At 34.4% G+C, this 21,886-nt stretch overlaps 1 protein-coding gene across 1 annotated transcript; it reads left to right on the top strand.

The window, feature by feature from the left end:
• Nucleotides 1–41: 41 nt before the first annotated feature.
• LOC118343773 lies at nt 42–8,739 on the top strand. Its single transcript, XM_035687094.1, has 4 exons — nt 42–212; nt 300–515; nt 1,072–1,202; nt 7,865–8,739. Exons 2-4 carry the CDS (start codon nt 300–302, stop codon nt 8,628–8,630), a joined length of 1,113 nt encoding a protein of 370 aa, XP_035542987.1. The 5' UTR covers nt 42–212; the 3' UTR covers nt 8,631–8,739.
• Nucleotides 8,740–21,886: the final 13,147 nt, after the last annotated feature.

The following is a 21,886-nucleotide window of genomic DNA, read 5'->3' as shown; positions in this document are numbered from 1 at the left end:
TGGATAAAATGCTGAACATAAGTACCCTTAATTGAACGAGAGAGAGAGCACCGATTTTCGTTCGGTTCATTCAATTTTTCCTGGATAATTTTGGGAAGCAACTTCACGTCGATCGAGAACAAGACACGCCGATCTTGGGTTTTTCTTTTACCGTTTCTGTTTTCACCGATCTTGGGTTGTTCTTTTTCCAATTCTACAAGGGAATTCGATCGGTGAGCATATTGTGTGTTGATGATCGATGTATAATATAGAGATTATGAGTGTTTGGGCGGGTTGATTTTGCATTGAGTTGTACGCAGATGGAAAGGGAGAGGCGTAATGGCAGTCATAATTATCACACTTGTAAGGTGCACGGTAATGGAGGCAGTAGAGAATCTAGAGATAGATATACAGAGTCTCTGCCGTTCGATTCGCCTCCTTCTGCGTTTTCGTCCGGCGGTGCTGTTGGTTACATCGAACACACCGTTTCAAAGCTGGACACTCTCGCCGGGATTGCCATCAAGTACGGCGTCGAGGTATGCTTGTTCGATTATTCGACTAATATTTCTCTGCTTGATTCTTTTATTTTTGTTTGGTGTACTAGCAGTAATAGCAACGGTGATTATAATTCTGCTAATGTTGATTCGAAATCGTGTATTCATTATGATGATCCAATGGCATTACAAGTCCCGGGAATTTTTCTTCGCCTCCTACGCGATTTCGTGATGATTTTAACTTGTTCCTTCGTAAGGAACACGGACCAATATGGTTAATAATAAGAACTTTCTTGGAGGGATTTCTCCACCCCCCACCTCCTTTCTTTTATCGAATAATATATTTTGTCTACAAATGAGGGAAGAAATAAAACGGAGAAGGAATAAATGTTGGATAGACCAAGGCCGAATGCTGTGTTCTCTCTCTTCTTTTCCCTAAGCCGACTTTATACTTTAGGAGTTTGTATAGCTTCATGTCTTATGCATGGAAGACTTTAGCATTGTATCATTATGTATTCTGAATTGCATCTGTTCACTGACGAGTCTGTTTTGAATTAACCTCAGCCTTGTGGTGATTTTTCTTTTCATGGTATCATAGGTCGCTGACATAAAAAAGATGAATGGATTGGTTACAGATTTTCAAATGTTTGCTCTCAAGTCTCTCCAGATTCCATTACCTGGCAGGCATCCTCCATCTCCTTGTTTATCAAATGGTTTCATCACTCCAGGGTATTTACATTTTGCTTACTCCATTCTGTTTCTCTGATAATGTTCTTGTGCATTTACTCCTGAACCTTATCTGAGCTTCTTTTCCTTGATATGTTATAAAATTTTGTGCTGTTTGGTTAATTTATTTGTATTAATGATAAACTTATCTCCCGTGACGCACACCCTCACCTTTTTCTTTGTTTTCTTGGTCACTTAATTGGGATTTGTTTAGTTTCCTTGTGTTCCTAAGGTAAAAGTACAGCCTGTTTTGCAAGATATTCTACTAAGAATATTGAATTGCGGAGCACCAATTGTTCCTTCCTCTATCTCTCTCTCTAAGTTTATAATGTAAGATGAGTAATATTCAGGAAAAATGGTATTATTAAGTTGATTTTATTTTAAATCTTTGTTTTAAAATACTTATAAAAAACAGAATTCTTTATTTTAACGTATTGGGACTTGAGCTATGGCTGACTTTGGGTGACTGTGTGGCATTTTGGGTGGTGATACTGCAGACCTGCGGTGGTAAGGTCAACATGATCAAGATGGCATCATGGTGGCGGTATTTATGCAATGCCACGGAAGAGTTTAGTGTTTATGATTGTTGTGGTTATTAGGTAGAGGTTTTTTCATATTGGTGTTGACCGTTGGAAGGTGGACTGGTCAAATATGTGTTGGCAATGATGGTCCTTTGGCAGCAGCACTTTCTGCTGGTGGTGGTGGTGGTGCTTGCAATGGTTCACATTCTTGCTGAAGTTGTCTTCAAATAATTTCTTATGTTTTGTGATGGCTTTACTATTATCAGTTCTTCGGAAATTAGTTATTAGTGACATAACTCATGCTTTGGACCACTTCTATTTTGAAACCTGATTTTTCAATTTTTCTACTTCAAGACCCAAGTTTTGGCTTCTTTTTAATCAAGGATCTCGATAGCATTTTTGACAAGTTGTCCTACAAAAGAAAGTTCCTTCCGTTTATATTATCTCCCCTCTCTTAACTGACGGAAATGCTGATGGATGTCGGTGATTGAAACGGGTTAAAGCAGGATCTTGAAATAATAAGGAAGGGGAGGGAGGGAGGGTTGCGAATGGGTTTCATACTCCATAAAACAGACTTGTATCCTGCTTAATAGTATACCCAACATTTGGGATGTTCTGCCTTTAAAACTTGTGTTTCATGTGAGAATTATACGTCTGATTTTTACTAAAATATTTGGAACTTAGTTGTTCTGTAATTCAGTGCTGGAATGACATAAGTACTAGCGATGGAATGGGCCAAGATGGTCTGACAGGAATGTGAGAAAAGAAAGATCAGTTTTTTCTCTCTGGAAGTGTTATTAGAGTACGCATCATTAAAGCATTTTGCATGTAATTTTCTTCTTGTTGGCGATTTCATTGGGTACTACCCCTCATTCCTGATTAAGCCAGCTGGAAGCTCCTGGAATTAGGTCCAGTTTGAGTCCTCTGAAATCGTGCATTCATTCACTCGGTTTCAATTGAGTTTGAGTAATTTCTGAAGTAGAGTACTTTTTAGTTTTAATACTTTTAAACAAAGGACTGGAATAGTCTGTCTAGGATTTTGTGTAATCTGTCAGATTCATAGGATGGATTCAATAAATCCGGTAGCTTTCTTGAGGCTTTGAGGCCGTGATCGCATTCTCCATATTTGTGATTCCATTGGAGATGTAGGTTTGCTTGCCAGGGAACTGAATTGATACTGACTGGCCTGAAACTCCTTCGAGATTCCTCCTCCTTCATGGTTCAATCCTTTTAGTACCTAACCCTCTAAATTTCCTTGCACAAGCCCCTTGAGTATTTTTCATAATAAATTTAATTATTTTAAACTAATAAATAAGTCATTTAAATAAATTAAATAAATTCAAGTGTTCAAAGCCTTTAAGTCATGTTGTTGCCATTTTCATAACTTATCAAATGAATCAAAACTGAATCTTCATCCTTTAAACCAATCTTGAATGTCGGGCTCTTGTTAAACTCGTCTCAAATGGATTGTATTGCCTCGTTGATTTTCTTGGCTCTTGATCTTGTGATTGAGCCATCTGGAACTTACAAAAGATCTTTAAGACTAGCCCCACTTTGGTTCCCATTATTCCCCTTCTTCTCAAAAGGATTTGACCTCAATCTCCACTTGGATCAAAGGAAAAAATGTTAGTAATATTGAAAATAACAGAAACATAATACATACCTGGAAGATCCGTTTCATATGCACTATCATTAATTTGTTCAAGAATTTAAAAAAATTCATCCAAACTACTCCTGTCGTCAATAAGTATATGAATTAGTCTATAAACAATTTTAAAAAGTGAAAACTTAGTAGTAGCATGAACACTCCAATTATATGTAAACTCAATGAATGGCAAACAATACTTCCCCAAATATTCATGAAACACATCTAAAGTCTTCCTCACCCCAAAATGACCACTCCATTATATACAAACTCAATGAAAGACAAATGATACTCCCGCAAACGTTAATGCAACAAGTCAATGAATAACAAATGATACTCCAAAAAACGTTCATACAACACGTTTAAATTTTTATTTATACCAAAATGACCACTCCAATTATATGCAAACTCAATGAAAGGCAAATGATACTCCAGCAAACGTTCATGCAACACATTGAAAGTCTTCCTTACACCAAAGTTACCCAACAAACCACTATGTCTATCACACACAAGCAACTTACGCATAAAACTAGTAGGTACACAAAATTTATTTTCTCTAAACAAGTACCAATTTAGTTTATAGAACTTACTAAACGATGCTTTCTCACATGTTCCATACACATTAGCAAAGTCATCATCATTAGCATGCAATTCCTTATCATATTCAAGTCTTAAAAATTTTGCATCTAAAATGAAGATAAGGACATACCTTCTTGCTAAAGCATCAACCACAAAATTTTCCATACCTTGTGTGTATTTGAATACATGTGTCAATGACTCATGTTCTTTAAAGAAAGGTCGAGTAGGAATTGTCGCACCTGACACAAAATCAATGTAGTGTTCTATCTTCCTAATAAGTGTCAATCCACTAAACACACCACTAGGAAATAGGATCTCATATCCCTGCAACAAAGAGATAACAATACTAGACAAATATACGTCAAGTTCGTTAGTATTAAAACTCGCCTTAGCATAAAAACTCACTTTTCTCTTTGTTTCTATCTCACTTTCTTCACTCTCTTTTCTTTCCACTTTCTTTTTCTTTTTCACTCTTTTTCCCTTTCACTCTTTTTTCTTTTCACTTTTATTTTTTTTATTTTATTTTTTTTCCTGTCACTCTTTTTTTCTTCATATTTTTTTGTATTCTCGACCTCACAATTATTTTTCAACTCATTCTCTCTTTTTCTTGAGGTATCAGTCTTAGCTTTTTCTTTTTTTCTCTCTTTTCCCATTTCAGCCTCACTATTTCTTTTTTTCTCAATCTTATATTCACTCTTACTTTTTAGTTCAATCTCACTTTCACTCTTACTTTTTAGCTCAATCTCTTTTTCACTTTTTCTCTTTTGATCACTCTCACTCTCACTCTTTATTTTTTGATCACTCTCATTTTCACTTTTTATTTTTTGAGCAACCTCACTTTTCAGTTTTAATTGGTCCCCATGGATTTGTGTTGGAGTTAAAGGAGCAAGTTTAATTGTTTTTCCATCATTTTCAAAACTGTACATGTTCCTTAACCCATCATGGGTCGCCTTCCTATTATATTGCCACGGTTTCCCCAACAAAATATGGCCAGTATGCATAGGCAGTACATCACAAATGACCATATCTTAGTATTTCCCAATTGAAAAAGAAACTAGCACTTGCTTATTTACCCTAACCTTGCCACAATCACTCAACCAATGCAACATGTATGGTCTGGGGTATTTCAAGGTAGGTAAATTCAATTTCTCAACTAAAGTAGTGCTAGCCAAATTAATACAATTCCTCAAATCAATAGTCATACTACATACCTTGTTGTTGATGTGGCATCTAGTATGAAAAATGTTCTCACTCTGCTGCTCTGTATCATCCATCTTAATTTGTGTATTGAGTGCATGCCTAGTAACAAGGGAATCACCATACTCTTCTTTCTCATACTCATTTTTAACAGTAGACTCACTTTGCCTCCTATTTCTCCTGCCCTATAGATTTTTAATTATTGCATCTTGATGATCCATCCTATCTCTCACTTCACCCAACACCAAGTTCAACCGCTCAAACTGTTGTTGCATGGCTTGCAACACAAATGATGAGTTATCTACCATCCTCTTTGGTGATGAGCTACTCCGGTGAGACATTGTAAGGTGCTGCACAAAAGAATGTTAGTGGTAAAAAAAAAAACATCACACACTTCCTTACGTGTTTACAGTCAAATAATGGCATTCCACTCGTGTTTTACTCTTAATTGACTTTTTATCCGATAATAGTCTCACACTCTTTTGCCTTTTACCTCAAGAGTTTTCCTACTCAAGTTCTTTAAGAACTAATTGAACTCAATCAGGACAATGCAACTTTCTTTTATCCCAACTAGTAATTAGGTCCAATAAACAAGAACAAGAGAAATACAGAATGAATAAAAACGACACGAAAATCAAGGAAGTTATACGAATGAAAGAGTAACAATAAGACAAGATACCAACTTTAATGATGTATGCAGTCCCTTTGATGATAAGGTTCAATCAACAAATTTCTTTCTTTCTCTTCTTTTTAACTATGTAGTAATCTTTGAATATGCTACATTTTCTTTTCCTCCTCTTCCTCTTTTTTTTTTTTTTTTTTTTACTTTTTTTTTCGAGTTTTCTTCTCTTTTCCTTTCTTTTCTTTTTTCCAATTCAATCACAAATAGTAATATTCAATTGTGAAAATTAAATGGCACTCCAAGCAATTGAAAAACCTAGAGATACAAGAAATCATAGAATTTTAAAATCATAGGTGATGCAAATTTCAGTCAAACCAAAAACCCTAAGAATTTAGGTAGCCTACTTTTTATTTTTTTGTTTTTATTTTTTTCCAACCCTAGAACAATGAAGTCTTAGAATAAAATTTAAAGATACAAGAATTAAAAGATAGAATTAGAACTGATTGGAAACCTTGCTCTGAATACCAAATGATATGAACCTGCAGGAATGAAATCTCTTGAACCTACAATCAATTTGAAAACTCTCCAAGAAAGCCAAAATCAAGTCAATTGATGGAGAATCTAAACCCGATAAGGACTCGTTTCAAGAACCTAGATTACATTAAAATTTATACCCGTTGAAGAACCCGTCTCAATAACCCAGATTACAAAGGAGGAACGCCATAAAGGTTGTGATTTTTCTTTAATAAGTTTAAAAGTTCAATTAAGAACAAGAGGAGATAAACTTAACTCACAATGAATAAATTCATCAAATTTTATAAACTTATTAAAATGAGGCTAAAAGAGTATTTAAAGCAAAACCTAATCAAACCCTAGCCAAAATAATCTCCATCTTCCAAAAATGGCCTTAGATGAACAGTGTCGCGGCTATAGTGCGGCTACAGTACTCGCTACAGTAAAACCCTAACTCTAGTTCAATAAAATGCCCCTGTGTGAATAGTGCCGCATCTACAGTACGGCTACAGTACTCGCTACAGTAAAACCCTAACCCTAATTCAATAAAATAATAACTTTCTCAACATATCCTTGCATAGGCCTCTATTAAGTGCTTTCTATAATAAATCTAATTATTCTAAACTAATAAAATAAGTCATTTAAATGAATTAAACAAGTTGAAAGCTTTCAAGTGTTCAAAACTTTTAAGTCATGTTGTTGCCCTTTTCATATCTTATCAAATGAATCAAAACTGAATTTTTATCCTTTAAGCCCATCTTGAATGTTGGGCTCTTGCTAAACTCGTCCCAAGTAGATTGTATTGCCTCATTGATCTTCTTGGCTCTTGATCTTGTGATTGAGCCATTTGAAACTTACAAAAGATATTTAAAACTAGGCTCACTTTGGTTTCCATCAGGCAGGGTTTTCTTTATTTTCTTGTTTTTTTTTTTCCTTAGTTAGGTGTTCATTTTGTATTTTCTGTCTACTAGGATTATCTCTTTTTGAATTTCTTTTTAATTTCAATTTTATAAAGTTTAATTGCTTGTGAGAAAAAAAAAAAACACAGAAGCTTTGGAAACACAGCCCTTACTGCTGTCCTTTTCCAGTTCTATATGCTGCTTACTTTTTTAGGGCAATGGCCTTGGACAGAAAATCTCATTCGTAATGGAAATGCTTTTCCCGGTGACTATGCTTTGGATAGAATCCTTCAAGTACCATCAGCTATGACAGATTTGGCATTTGTTTGTAATGATTACTCATTTTTTGTATGACATAAGCAAGTTTTGGTTGTTTCCCTTGAAAATATTTACTCACAATAATATTTTTCAACATTTAATAATAAAAAATAATTTGTACAAATTTTAAATAGATAAATTTTATATATAAATTCTTATAAAAAAATAGACTCCGTCTTAAAAAAATATAAAAAAATTATTTTTTATTAATGAAACTCATTTTTTTATAAAATACTTATATAAAATTTATCTATTTAAAACTTATACCTATGTTAAATTTTAATAATTGGTTACTCATTTTGATTTTTCATCGTAAATAGTGTTTTGAACATTTGAACTCTCAGTTTCTGACCATGCTAACTGTTCCGCAGACAGAGCAGTTCTGACCACATCCCACCCTGGCGTAGACATAGTGATTTCTTTGAATCATTTCAATCCCTTGGAGTTAAGCCTCCTCAGCGGAAGGTTTCTCCAGCTATGAGCTCTTTACATGGTTACTGTGGACTCAAACCGAGAGATCAGAAAACCATGCCTGAATGTCTTGAAATGGCTGCCTACAAAAGAGAAGATTCTCAATATTTAGAAGATGGGCCTTTCCCCAGCGCCTCTCTGGTTTCCAACCCATCTTTGAGGCATCACCGGAAGTCTAAAAGTTTAGTTAATGCTTTATTAGTTGAGGATGTTGAGCTAGCTGCCGCCCTGTCTGTTTCAGAAGCTCAGGACGGTGACACTGATAAATATTGCGAGAAACTGCTCAGAAGGCGTCAGAAGTCTGAAGCTGATTTCACCCATCACACGCCAGAAATGTTGTTGGAGAATAACAGCAATACCGGTGGGTTTCTGGCAAAAACAGGAAAGGGCTTAGCCTTGAGACCCAAACCAGCAAGCCGAACTACGACAAGTCATGATTCTGAAACAGGTGGTTTAAACCCAATACCAATTGGTCTGGGAGATTCTGTTCTGTCTGATGACTTTTCTGTAGTGAAGAAGTCTTCAAGCACATCAAGTTTGCAGGATCAGGACTACAGTAGTTCTTCATCCATATGGACTACTACAACTGCAGCCTTCGCAAAACCAATTTTTGATGGCTTGCCGAAGCCTTCACCAGGTCGAAGAAACAAAGCTGCACTTGATTGACTAGTTAATCTTATCCAACTTAATTTTTAGTTATTTTTATAGTTGTTCAAATTTTCTCAGGCCATCCGTTGCCAGTGCTTGATGAGTATAGAGAGGTACGACAAACAGTCGATAAGGAAAATGTTATATTGGTTCTGTTCTCTGAAAGAACATCTTGCATGTCGTTTAAGGAAACTGACATACAAGAGCCAAGAACATCAGCTTCAGCTGATTTTGCAAAAGCCCTCGAAAATTATAATAAAAATATATCAATCAAATTAGATCCAACTGATTATAATCTGTATACAAATATTGCACAAACACATCCAATCACTCTTTGCTGAAAATTTTACATGATTATTGTCGATATGATCTAAATTCCATGGAGTTAAAGTTTACAAGTATAAGAAGATGATAATGTGTAGTGAATCTTTAAAAATGTCGTTCTTATTTTGTTAATCATGTCTTTACCTCTAGCTTATTTGTTTGGGAACTTAACAATCCCAACATATCTATAAAATTTAATCATCTATTGTTTGATTAGGACAAATAGTATTGGTGAATTTAGTTAATCCTTCTCAAAATATAGAGTTAGGCTAGATATATACTTTCATTCCACTATATAAAATACGAGTTTTTTTTTACTACCCTTATATCGACTTTTGTCTTTTTCAAAGAAAAATTCAACGTTGATAGCTTGATAGGTAATGCCACCCCACTATAGTAAGATAAAAATGACCATTTTCATTTTTGAATATAACTTTAAAGAAGAGCAATATGTTAGTAACATTCATGTCAAAGATCTAGTTGAATTTTCATGGGAGATGTGCAAATATTTCGTACTTTTTTTTTTCACATATTTTGTTAGCCTTATTGTTTATCTTAAATGTTCAAAATAGCGAATTGTCTTCAATTAGGTGTGGTACTCCTAATATTCTTGGAGCTAGGCGGCTAGTACGTACTTCAAATGAAATTTTAATGAGTCATTAATATTGATAAAAGCATTGGAATAGTAAGAAGGGTAGACATCCATCCTATGTCTCCCATGCATCTTCATTTCTAGTCCCTACCAACTACCATCCATCTAAGAAAATATATAAATTACTGCAAAATAAGTGTATATTTAGAATGAGAGTACATGAAATAATTAATATGTATGATACTTTTAAAATTAATAGTAACATAATATCTATTTTATATTTTTATGTTCACTTCTGAAGTTAATTAATTTTTTTAATTGGATATTTTTCTCGTTTTAAAAAGTTTTACTTTAGACTTTTTCTTTTTGGGGGTCTTTTTCCACTAGGAGTTTTAAGCAATTGTCTATGGCCCTGTTTAGATTAAGAAGCGATCTTGACTCATCTCATCGTTATACTTTTATCAAATTTTTACAAAAATATAATAAACAATTTAATTTTTTCAGATCTCAAAATAATAATAATATTAAAAAATAATATTCTAACAATATTTTATTCAACGTTTAACTTTTATCTCAACTCTTCTTATATCAACCCATTATCCAAACGGGCACCTAAGTAGCCTAATGGAAGAGCCTGCCTAGTGCAAAATTGTTGAGAAATAGTAAAAAAATTCAAAGATAATGTTAGCAACCTCTCGGATAATAATAACAATCCAGAAGAGTTTAACAAGGAAGAAATAGAAGAGAATGGAAATATTTCATTTATTGTCTTAAGCTAGGGATTGTGTCACAGTCCCGAATGACGGAAATGGGCTATGGGTTTTGGGTCAGTTTAATCTCATTTACAATTTCAAATTTAGTAAGTATTTGGACTACATGATAGTTAGTGGGCCTTAGTTTTATTTTCTTGTTTGTTTTTAGTGTGTTAGCTTAGGCCCATGTAGGGGTCATCTCTTTTATGTATGAGCCAAGAGCTCTAGTGTTTAATCAACCAGAAAGTTAATGCAAATTTTATTTCTCTTCTCTTATCATCTTCTTCGTTTCTTTAATGGAGGTGCTCTCCTTGAAGTGAGCAATTTATATTTATGTCTCTTTAAGCAACTTGGAGTGCATTACAAGTAGTATCTAGAGTCAGGTTTTCCTTGGCAGTTACTTCATCAATACATGGAAATGGATGAAATTGTCTCATCATTACTCAAAATTAAAGAGATGGTCGAGCAGTCACAACAATATTATGAAGCTATTTTACAAACATTCAGGCTTCGTTTGGAACTTAAATTTATCTCAACTCATCATTATAATTTTTTTAAATCACAATACAAAATATAATAAACAGTTTAACTTTTTCAAATTCTAAAATAATAATATTCTAACAATATTTTATCATCTTAACTCAACTCAACTCAACTCAACTCAATTCAACTTAGTTCAACATCTAAACGCACCCTGAGAGATGTCAAAAATAATTTTGAAAAATTCAGGAACAAATTCAATGAAGAGTTTACTTATCTAGTTGAATTTCTTTGGGAGATGTGCAAATATTTCATAGTTTTTTTTTTTTTTTCTGACATCTTTTGTTAGCCTTTATTGTTTATCTTAAATGTTCAAAATAGCAATTTGTCTTCAATTAGGTGTGGTACTCCTAATATTCTTGGAGCTAGACGGCTAGTACGTACTTCAAATGAAATTTTAGTGAGTCATTAATATTGATGAAAGCATTGAAATAGTAAGAAGGCCAGACCATCCGTCCTAAGTCTCTAATGCTTCTTCATTCATAGTCCCTACCAACTACCATGCATCTAAGAAACTATATAAATTACTGCAAAATAAGGGTCGGCTCAATAGGTTCGGTACCAAAGGCTAAAGTTTTAATTGAAGCTATTTTTCCTTTTAAAATTAAAATTAAATAAATTTATATTAATTTATACTTTTACATTTTTTTAAATAATTCCAATTGTTTGCTAAGTAAAGTCACTGATTCAGATTTTATACTACATTTTCAACTAATATCCGACTTAATCTTTATTAGAAGATTTTTTTTTCTCAAATTCAGTTTTTTCTCTCATTTTTTAAAATCTAATAAAACATCTTAACTTAAAACTATTTCACTACTATTTACATATATTCTAAAATATTCTTAGTATCTAAACGAGCCCCAGAAACAATTATAATCATTATTATCAATAAAGTTTTATAAATAACTTACACATTTGAGAATAAGTGGCCCCCTACCTCATCAAAGAATCATACAAGAAAAATTTATGAACACACGAAAACTGGATTTTGCTATTTATAATTTTTATATTATATATTAAACTAATAATGACAAAAGAGAAGTGTATTTTTAGAATGAGTGTACTTTAAATAATTATTATGTGTGATACTTTTAAAACTAATAATAATGTAATATCTATTCTATATTTTTCTATGTTCACTTCTAAAGTTAATTAATTTTTTTAATTGGATATTTTTTTCATCTTAAAAATTTTACTTTGGACTTTTTCTTTTTGGGGCCTTAGGCAATTGTCTAAGGCCTCGTTTGGATTGAGAAGTAATCTCAACTCATCTCATCATTAAAACTATCTCAAATTTTCAAAATATATATATATATATATAATAAACAAATCATTTTTTCAAATCTCATAATAATAATAATATTAAAAAATAATATTCTAACAATATTTTATTCAACATTTAACTTTTATCTCAACTTCTTCCATATCAACTCATTATCCAAATGGCACCTAAGTCCCCCTAATGGAAGAGCCCGCCTAGTGCCAAATATTGGAGAAATAGTAAAAAAATTCAAAGATAATGTTAACAACCTCTCTAGTAATAATAACAATCCAGAATAATTTAACAAGGAAGAAATGGAAGAGAATGGAAATATTGCATTTACTATCCTAAGCAAGGGTTTGTGTCACAGTTCCCGAATGAACGACATGGGCAATGGGCTTTGGGTCAGTTTAATCTAATTTACAATTTCAAATTCAGCATGTATTTGGACTACAAGATAGTTAGTGGGCCTTAGGCCTTAGTTTTATTTTCTTGTATTTTTTTAGTGTGTTAGCGTGGGCCCTTGTAGGGGTCATCTCCTTTATGCATTAGCCAAAAGCTCTAGGGTTTAATCATCTAGAAAGCTAATGCAAATTTTAGTTCTCTTCTCTTATCATCTTCTTCCTTTCTTCAATGAAGGTGGAGCCCCTTGAAGTGAGCAATTTATATGTATTTTTCTCTTTAAGCAACTTGAGGTGTGTAAGTAGTATCTAGAGCCAACTTTTCCTTGGTTGCTACTTCATCAATACATAGAAATGGACGAAATTATTTGATTATTACTCAAAATTAAAGAGATGGTCGAGCAGTCGCAACAACATTATGAAGTTATTTTACAAACATTCAGAGATGTCAAAAATAACTTTGAAAAATTCAAGAACAACTTCAATAAAGAGTTCACTTATCGAGTTGAACTTCCTTGGGAGACGTGCAAATATTTTGCACTTTTTTTTTTGACATCTTTTGTTGGCCTTATTGTTTATCTTAAGTGTTCAAAATAGCAATTTGTCTTCAATTAGGTGTGGTACTCCTAATAGTCTTGGAGCTAGACGGTTAATACGTACTTCGAATGAAATTATAATGAGTCATTAATATTGATAAAAGCATTGGAATAGTAAGAAGGGCAGACCATCCATCCTAAGTCTCCCATGCATCTTCATTTCTAGACCATCCATCCTAAGTCTCCCATGTATCTTCATTTCTAGACCATCCATCCTAAGTCTCCCATGCATCTTCATTTCTAGTCCCTACCAACTACCATCCATCTAAGAAAATATATAAATTACTGCAAAATAAGGGCAGGCTCAATAGGTTTGGTACCTAAGGCTAAAGTTTTAATTGAGGCTATTTTTACTTTAAAAATTAAAATTAAATAAATTTATTTTAATCTTAATTTTTACATTTTTTTAAATAATTCCAACTGTTTGCTAAGTAAAATTACTGATTCAGATTTTATACTACATTATCCGACTTAATCTTTATTAGAAGATTTTTTATTTAGAGAGGATTTTATCAAATCTAGTTTTACAAAACGTGCTTTAGACTTTTAGGTGCCAAATGGGAACACAACTATTATCAAGTATTCTCAAATTCATTTTTTTCTCTTTCTCAAAATCTAATAAAATATCTTAACTCAAAATTATTTCACTACTATCCACATATATTCTAAGATATTATTAGTATCTAAATGAGTCCTAGAAAAAATTATAATCATTATTCTCAATAAAGTTGTATAAATAACCTACATATTTGGGAATAAGTGGGCCCTTACCTCATCAAAGTATCATACAAAAAAAATTTATGAACACTCGAAAACTAGATTTTGCGATTTATAATTTTTACATTATATATTAAACTAATAATGACAAGAGAGAATTGTATATTTAGAATGAGAGTACTTGAAATAATTAATATGTGTGATACTTTTAAAACTAATAGTAACATAATATCTATTTTATATTTTTATGTTCACTTCTCAAGTTAATTAATTTTTTTAAATGGATATTTTTTTCGTTTTAAAAATTTTTACTTTAGACTTTTTCTTTCTGGGGCCCTCTTCCACTAGGGGCCTTAGGCAATCGTCTAAGGCCCTGTTTGGATTAAGAAGCGATCTCAACTCATCTCATCGTTACAATTTTTTCAAATTTTTACAAAAAATACATGAAACAACAACTTTTTCAAATCTCGAAACAATAATAATATTAAAAAATAATATTCTAACAATATTTTATTCAACGTTTAACTTTTATCTCAACTCCTCTCACATCAACTTATTATCCAAACGACACCAAAATTGTGGAGAAATAGTAAAAAAATTCAAAGATAATGTTAGCAACCTCTCAGATAATAATAACAATCCAGAAGAATTTATCAAGGAAGAAATGGAAGAGAATGGAAATATTGCATTTAATGTCATAAGCTGGGATTGTCTCACAGTCCCCAAATGAAGGACATGGGCCATGGGTCTTGGGCCAGTTTGATCTCATTTACAATTTCAAATTCAGGAAGTATTTGAACTACATGATAGTTAGTGGGCTTTAGTTTTATTTTCTTGTATGTTTTTAGTGCGTTAGTTTGGGCCCATGCATGAGTCATCTCCTTTATGTATGAGCTAAGAGTTCTAGAGTTTAATCATCTAGAAAGTTAATGCAAATTTTATTTCTATTCTCTTATCATCTTCTACCATTCTTTGATGGAGGTGCTCCCCATGAAGCGAGCAATTTATATGTATTTCTCTTTAAGCAACTTGGGGTGTGTTACAAGTAGTATCTAGAGCCAGCCTTTTCTTAGCAGCTATTTCTTCTATCAATGGAAATGAACAAAATTATCTCATCATTACTCAAAAGTAAAAAGATGGTTGAGTAGTCGCAACAACATTATTAGGTGATTTTACAAACATTCAGAGATGTGAAAAATAATTTTGAAAAATTCAGGAACAACTTCAATGAAGAATTCACTTATCTAATTGAATTTCCTTGGGAGATGTGCAAATATTTCATAGTTTTTTTTTTTTGTCAGCTTTTGTTAGGCCAAATTGTTTATCTTAAATGTTCAAAATAGTAATTTGTCTTCAATTAGGTGTGGTACTCCTAATATTCTTGAAGCTAGATGACTAGTATGTACATCAAATGAAATTTTAATGAGTCATTAGCATTGATGAAAGCATTGGAATTGTAAGAAGGGCAGACCATCCGTCCAAAGTCTCCCATGCATCTTCATTTCTAGTCCCTACCAACAAACATGCTTCTAAGAAAATATATAAATTACTGCAAAATAAGGCCGGCTCAATAGGTTCGGTACGTAAGGCTAAAGTTTTAATTCAGGCTATTTTCCCTTTAAAAATTAAAATTAAATAAATTTATTTTAATTTTAATTTTTACATTTTTTTAAATAATTCCAATTGTTTGCTAAGTAAAATTTTTGATTCAGATTTTATACTACATTTTAAACTAATAACCGATTTAATCTTTATTAGAAGATTTTTTATTTAGAGAGTATTTATCAAATCTACTTTTACAAAACATGCTTTAGACTTTTTGGGGCCATTTGGGAACACAACTATTATCAAGTACTCTCAAATTCAAACTTTTCTCATTTCTCAAAATTCAATAAAATATTTTCACTCAAAATTATTTTACTACTATTCACATATATTCTAAGATATTCTTAGTATCTAAAAGAGCCATAGAAACAATTATAATTATTATTGTCAATAAAGTTGTATAAATAACCTACACATTTGGGAATAAGTGGGCCCTTACCTCATCAAAGAATCATACAAAAAATATTATGAATACTCGAAAATTAGATTTTGCTATTTATAATTTTTACTTTATATATTGAACTAATAATGACAAAAGAGAAGTGTATAATTTGAATGAGAGTACTTGAAATAATTATTATGTGTGATACTTTTAAAACTAATAGCAACATAATATCTATCTTATATTTTTATGTTCACTTCTTAAGTTAATTAATTTTTTTAATTGGATATTTTTTTTCGTTTTCAAAAATTTTAATTTAGACTTTTTCTTTTTGGGGGCTTCTTCCACTAGGGGCTTTAGGTAATTGTCTAAGGGCCTGTTTGTATTGAGAAGTGATCTCAACTCATCTCATCATTACAACTATTTTAAATTTTCACAAAAAATATAATAAACAATTTAATTTTTTCAAATATGAAAACAATAATAATATTAAAAAATAATATTCTAACAATATTTTATTCAACGTTTAACTTTTTTCTCAACTCCCCTCATATCAACTCATTATCCAAACGGCAACTAAGTCGCCTAATGGAAGAGCCCACCTAGTGCCAAATATTGGAGAAATAGTAAAACAATTCAAAGATAATGTTAGCAACCTCTCGGATAATAATAACAATCCAGAAGAATTTAACAAGGAAGAGATGAAAGAGAATGAAAATATTGCATTTACCGTCATAGGCTAGGGATTGCTTCACATTTCTTGAATGAAGGACTTGGGCTATGGGCATTGGGCCAGTTTAATCTCATTTATAATTTCAAATTCAGAATGTATTTGGACTACATGATAGTTCTTAGGCCTTGGGCCTTAGTTTTATTTTCTTGTACGTTTTTAGTGTGTTAGCTTGGGCCCTTGTAGGGGTCATCTCCTTTATGTATGAGCCAAAAGCTCTAGTGTTTAATCATCCAGAAAGTTAATGCAAATTTTATTTCTATTCTCTTTTCATCTTCTACCTTTCTTCAATGGAGGTGCTCCCCATGAAGTGAGCAATTTATATGTATTTCTCTTTAAGCAACTCGAGGTGTGTTAGAAGTAGTATCATGAGCCAGCCTTTCCTTTGCAGCTACTTCATCTATCCATGGAAATGGACGAAATTATCTCATCATTACTCAAAAGTAAAAAGATGGTTGAGCAGTCGTGTGGCGCCCTCGACCCCCACGTGTTATTTTTGTGGAGTTCGTGACATCGGGATAATGACCACACGGATTACGCACCCCAACGACCAGTGCTTAGAGTGTGTACAACATGCAATAAGTGTAAAAAAATAATATTTGCAACGGAGAAATGAAAAGGTCTTTCTTTATTAAGTACCAGAATTGTTCAAAAACAGTAAAATAACTTTACAAGAATTATACAGTCATCCAACAGATAAATTAAGGACATGAAATAACATGAGGGAAACAAATCTCATAACGCTGAACAATATCTCAACAACTCAAACCTTTGGCAGAGTTGATCCCTCGGGTTCATACTCGGGCTCTGCGTCAGACTCTACGGCACCATAAGACGGAACCGTAGGGTAAAACACTACAATGAGATTATGACATCTCAGCAAGTAATTAACCAAAAACAACATCCAAGAGATTTTAAAGCACACTAATGTAATCATGCGTCCCCATACAGAAAAATATGCAGAAAAACAAAACCTCATTTCCTTTTTTCCAAAAATACACTTTTAATCACTTACGCCAAAAATCCCATTTAACCCAGTCATAACCTTTATTAAGAAATTATGCATGCACCACGGTCTCCCCTATGGACCGTCCGCACACCCTGACTCTCATCGTCACACCACGGGTAACGTCCGTGCATGAGACTTCGTAACGAGCGATGTAACACCCCGTATTTTAGTGTATTTTTACTGAAGGAATTATTTTTATGGATTCAAAATTTATTCTCTTATTTTAAAATTATTGGATTTTTAAGTGGGTTATTTTTAGGATTTTTAATTTGGTGAAAATTATTTTTATGTGCTTTCTTAATATTTATTTATTGTTATGCATTTAAATTGCTTTTAATATTTATTTAATTACTGTGAGATTTAATTATTTCAATTTGACTTCACCATTACGTTTAAATTATTTTATTTAACTTATGGTTTTAAAATCGTTTCCGTTGGATCATTTTCGTGACCCAAGTTATGAGGATTGGACCTCATTTCTTTTCCCCTCTTTTTCTTTCCTCTCCTTTTCTTTTCCTTCTTTTTTCTTTTTCTCCTTATTTCCTTCGGTTTCTTTCTCTCCCGCGCGAGCCCGACCCTCTCTCTCTCCCCGTGCAACTTCGGCCTCCACCCAGCCCGCCGCCGTGAGCCGGCGGTGACTCTCACCGCCCATCCCCTCGTGTTCCCCTCCCGCCGGTCGTCCTACCCCACCAACCCCACCTCCGTTCGTGCCGCCGATAGCCCCCACGAGACCCACGAAGCCGCGGCACTCTTTCCGCCGTTGCGCCGCCGTCGCGCCACCATTGGCCACCATCTTCCTACCACTTCATCCCCGACCTCTTGGCAACCGTTTGGACCCAACCCCGGTTTCGATCCGTCACCGGTGAAGCCCCACCAAGTCCATTTCCGATTTGTACATTTTTGGCCTTAAACCACCATGTGCGCCGTCTTCCACGGCAAACCACCACCACCATTGGCTTCACCGACCTCTCTAGGCCCTACCCTATCATTTTGGGGTCTTCGTTTGTCTCCGTTGAAAAGTGGGTATTTGTGACCACGGCCACAGTGTATTTTACACTGTGGTGTTGCTCAGACGTCGCCTTTTTCAGCTTCGTGATCCTCCGGAAATTATCATATAGCGCTGTAAGTATTTCTCCAAAGAATTCTCATGAATTTTATGTATTTTTGCACTAACTCATTTCACTGTATTTTTGGCATGCCGGACTGAGTCTGAGGAGTACGGGGGTCGGATGGATTTGTGATTGGAGTTGTTGGTTTGATTGGATTGGATTGGATTGGTTATTGGTTATTGGTTATCGATGGATTTTGGATTGGTTGGTTCATGTGCATTTCATTATTTCATGCATGATCATGTTTGTAAAGGAAAACTGGGTTTTCGTGTATTGCATTCATGTTCATGTGTTTATGAAAACTGGATTTTCATGTGAATGATTTGTTGGGTGCGTGTGTATCACGAACCCCAAGCCGAGATGGGGCATTATCTCGGTGGAGCTCCTCTGGTTACTCGGGAGCGGAATAAATTGAGTAACGTCCCCTGGATTGTCGCTGGGCGACAATGGGATCGGACGAGAGATTCGTGCCGACTCCGTGGTCCTTCTGCTGGCGGGGACTAGAGGATGTCTGGCCATGTACGCGCTGGGCGCGGAACTGGGCATCGCTCGTTGTGTAGTGGATGTACCCACGAACGTGTTGGGCGCGTAAGTGGGCATCGCTATAAAGCCAGGGTGTGCGGATGACCCATAGGGGAGATCATGGTGCATACATTAAAAATGGACTATTTTCTGGAAAAATAGCGTGTGTTGGATTTTGTGTACTTCATTTTCTGGGAAAATGTTTTACGGATTATATTTGGGCCAAATGGGATTTTGGCGTCTGTTGGTAAATTAATCATTTTCGGGGAAAATGATATTTTAAGGAAAATGCATATTTCTTCATATGCATGCATGTTGGTGGCATTAATGCATTTTTATTCCTGAGGATATTTTTGGGTTATACTTACCTGCGGTACCATTCTGTGGTAACGCAGATTTTGATGCAGATGAGGAGGAGGAGGGTGAGCCTGAGGAGACGGCTCCGCCCGAGGAGTGATCTGGGATCACTAGCTTGTTATTTTATTTTACCCTCTTGTATTTTCGGGACATGTGTTAACTTTATTTTTGGATGACTGTATAATTGCTTTTAAAACTTTACTGATGTTTAGTTTGTATTTAAATTCTGGTACTTAGTTGACTAATCCGCTGCGTTGTTATTGTACATGTCGCTTGTACACACACTTGGGCACGTTTCGTTGGGATGTGTGACCGTGTTGTCATCATCCTGGCGTCTCGATTCCCGTGTTTCCTTACATGGGAGTCGGGGGCGCCACAGGAGCGATGCCCAGTTCTGCGCCCAGCGTGTACATGGCCAAGCATCCTCTAACCTCGCTAGCCAAAAGGTCACGGAATCGGTACGAGAGGGTTACCTTCTCGTCCATTCCCATCGTTGCCCTGTGACAACTCAGGGGATGTCACGTCAGTCTATTACGCTCTCGAATGACCAGAGGAGTTCTACCGAGATAATGTCCCATCTCAGCTTGGGGTCGTGTTACACACGCACTAATACAATTAATAACAATAGTGATGGGAACCAAGATGTGCCTAGTCTTAAAGATCATTTGCAACTTCCAGATGGGCCAGGAAGATCAAGGAGACAATGCAAGGATTGATGCAACCCACTTGGGACAAGTTTAGTAAGAGCCCAACATTCAAGATGGGGCTTGAAAGATGAAGATCCAGTTTTAATTCATTTAATCAGCTACGGAAGAGGGCAATGACAAGACTTAAAGGCTTTGGGCTCTTGAAGGGTTACAACTTATTTAATTCATTTATAGAACTTATTTTATTAGTTTAGAATAATTGAGTTTATTATGAGAAGCACTTAAGGGGGCCTATGCAAGGGCATGTTGGGAAAGTTATTATTTTATTGAACTAGGGTTAGGGTTACTGTAGCCGAGTTACTATAGCGCGACACTGTAGCCGAAGCACTATTCATCCAGGGGCACTTTTGAAAGATGGGGGTTTATTTTGGTTAGGATTTCAATAGGTTTTGCTTTAAATACTCTATGTAGCCTCATTCTAATCAGTTTTATGAAGTTTATAAAATTTGATGAATTATTCATTGTGAGTTGAGTTTTACTCCTCTTGTTCTTAATTGAACTTTTGAACTTATCAAAGGTAAATCACAACTTTTGTGGCGTTCCTCATTTGTAATCTGGGTTCTTGGGACGGGTTCTTCAATGGGTCTAGATTTTAATATAATCTAGGTTCTTGAAACGAGTTCTCATCGGGTCTAGGTTCTCCATCCATTGGCTTGATTTTGGCTTTCCTGGAGAGTTTTCAAATTGATTGTGGGTTCAAGGGATTCCTTTCCCGCGGGTTCATATCATTTGGTATCAGAGCAAGGTTTCCAATCAGGTATGATTCTATCTTTTAATTCTAGGGCTTCATTGTTCTAGGGTTGCCAAAAAAAAAAAAAATAGAAACAAAAAGTTGGCTGCCGAAATTCTTAGGGTTTTGGATTTGGCTGAAATTTGCATCACCTAGGGTTTCAAAATTCTAGGGTTTCCTACATCTCTATGTTTTTCAATTGCTTCGAGTGTCGTTCCATTGAGTCTCGTCTATTTCATTGTCGATTCTTGTGTGCTTGAATTCAATTGCTTGATTTTCACAATCGAATATTGCTGTTTGTGATTGAAGGAGAGAAAAGAAAAGAAAAGAAAAGAAAAGAAAAAAAAAATCGAAAAAAAAAAGAAAAAGAGAGAGATGTAGAAGAAGAAAAGAGAAGGTAGCATATTCAAAGTTGCTACATAGTTACAACAAAGAGAAAGAAAGTATTTGTTGATTTAGTTTTTATCATCATATGAGCTGAATACATCTTTCTAGCTGGTATCTTGTTTTTTAGTTACTCTTTCCCTCGTATAAATTCCTTGAGTCTCGTGTCATTTGTTTCATTCCTTGTTTCTTTGATCTATATTACTGGTTGGAATAATACAAGTGTTGTATTGTCTTGATTTTAGTTCAACTAGTTCTTAAAGAACTTGAGCGGGAAAACTATTAAGGTAAAAGGCAAGAGAGTGTGAGATTATTATCGGGAAAAAGCCATTAAGAGTGAAACACGAGTGGAGTGCCATTATTCGAGTGTAAACACGTAAGGGAGTGTGTGAAGTTTTCCACTAACATTGTTTTTGTGCAGCATATTATGATGTCTCGTAGAAGTGACTTTTCACCAAAGGGGATGGTAGATATCTCATCCTTTGTGTTGCAAGCCATGTAACAACAGTTTGAGCGGTTGAACTTGGTATTGGGTGAAGTGAGAGATAGTATG

The sequence above is a fragment of the Juglans regia genome, unplaced genomic scaffold (genome assembly GCF_001411555.2).
Source record: "Juglans regia cultivar Chandler unplaced genomic scaffold, Walnut 2.0 Scaffold_664, whole genome shotgun sequence".
NCBI classification, from domain to species: Eukaryota; Viridiplantae; Streptophyta; class Magnoliopsida; order Fagales; family Juglandaceae; genus Juglans; species Juglans regia.
The sequence above is the reverse complement of the archived record's forward strand: the minus strand, read 5'-3'. Positions and strand labels throughout refer to the sequence as shown.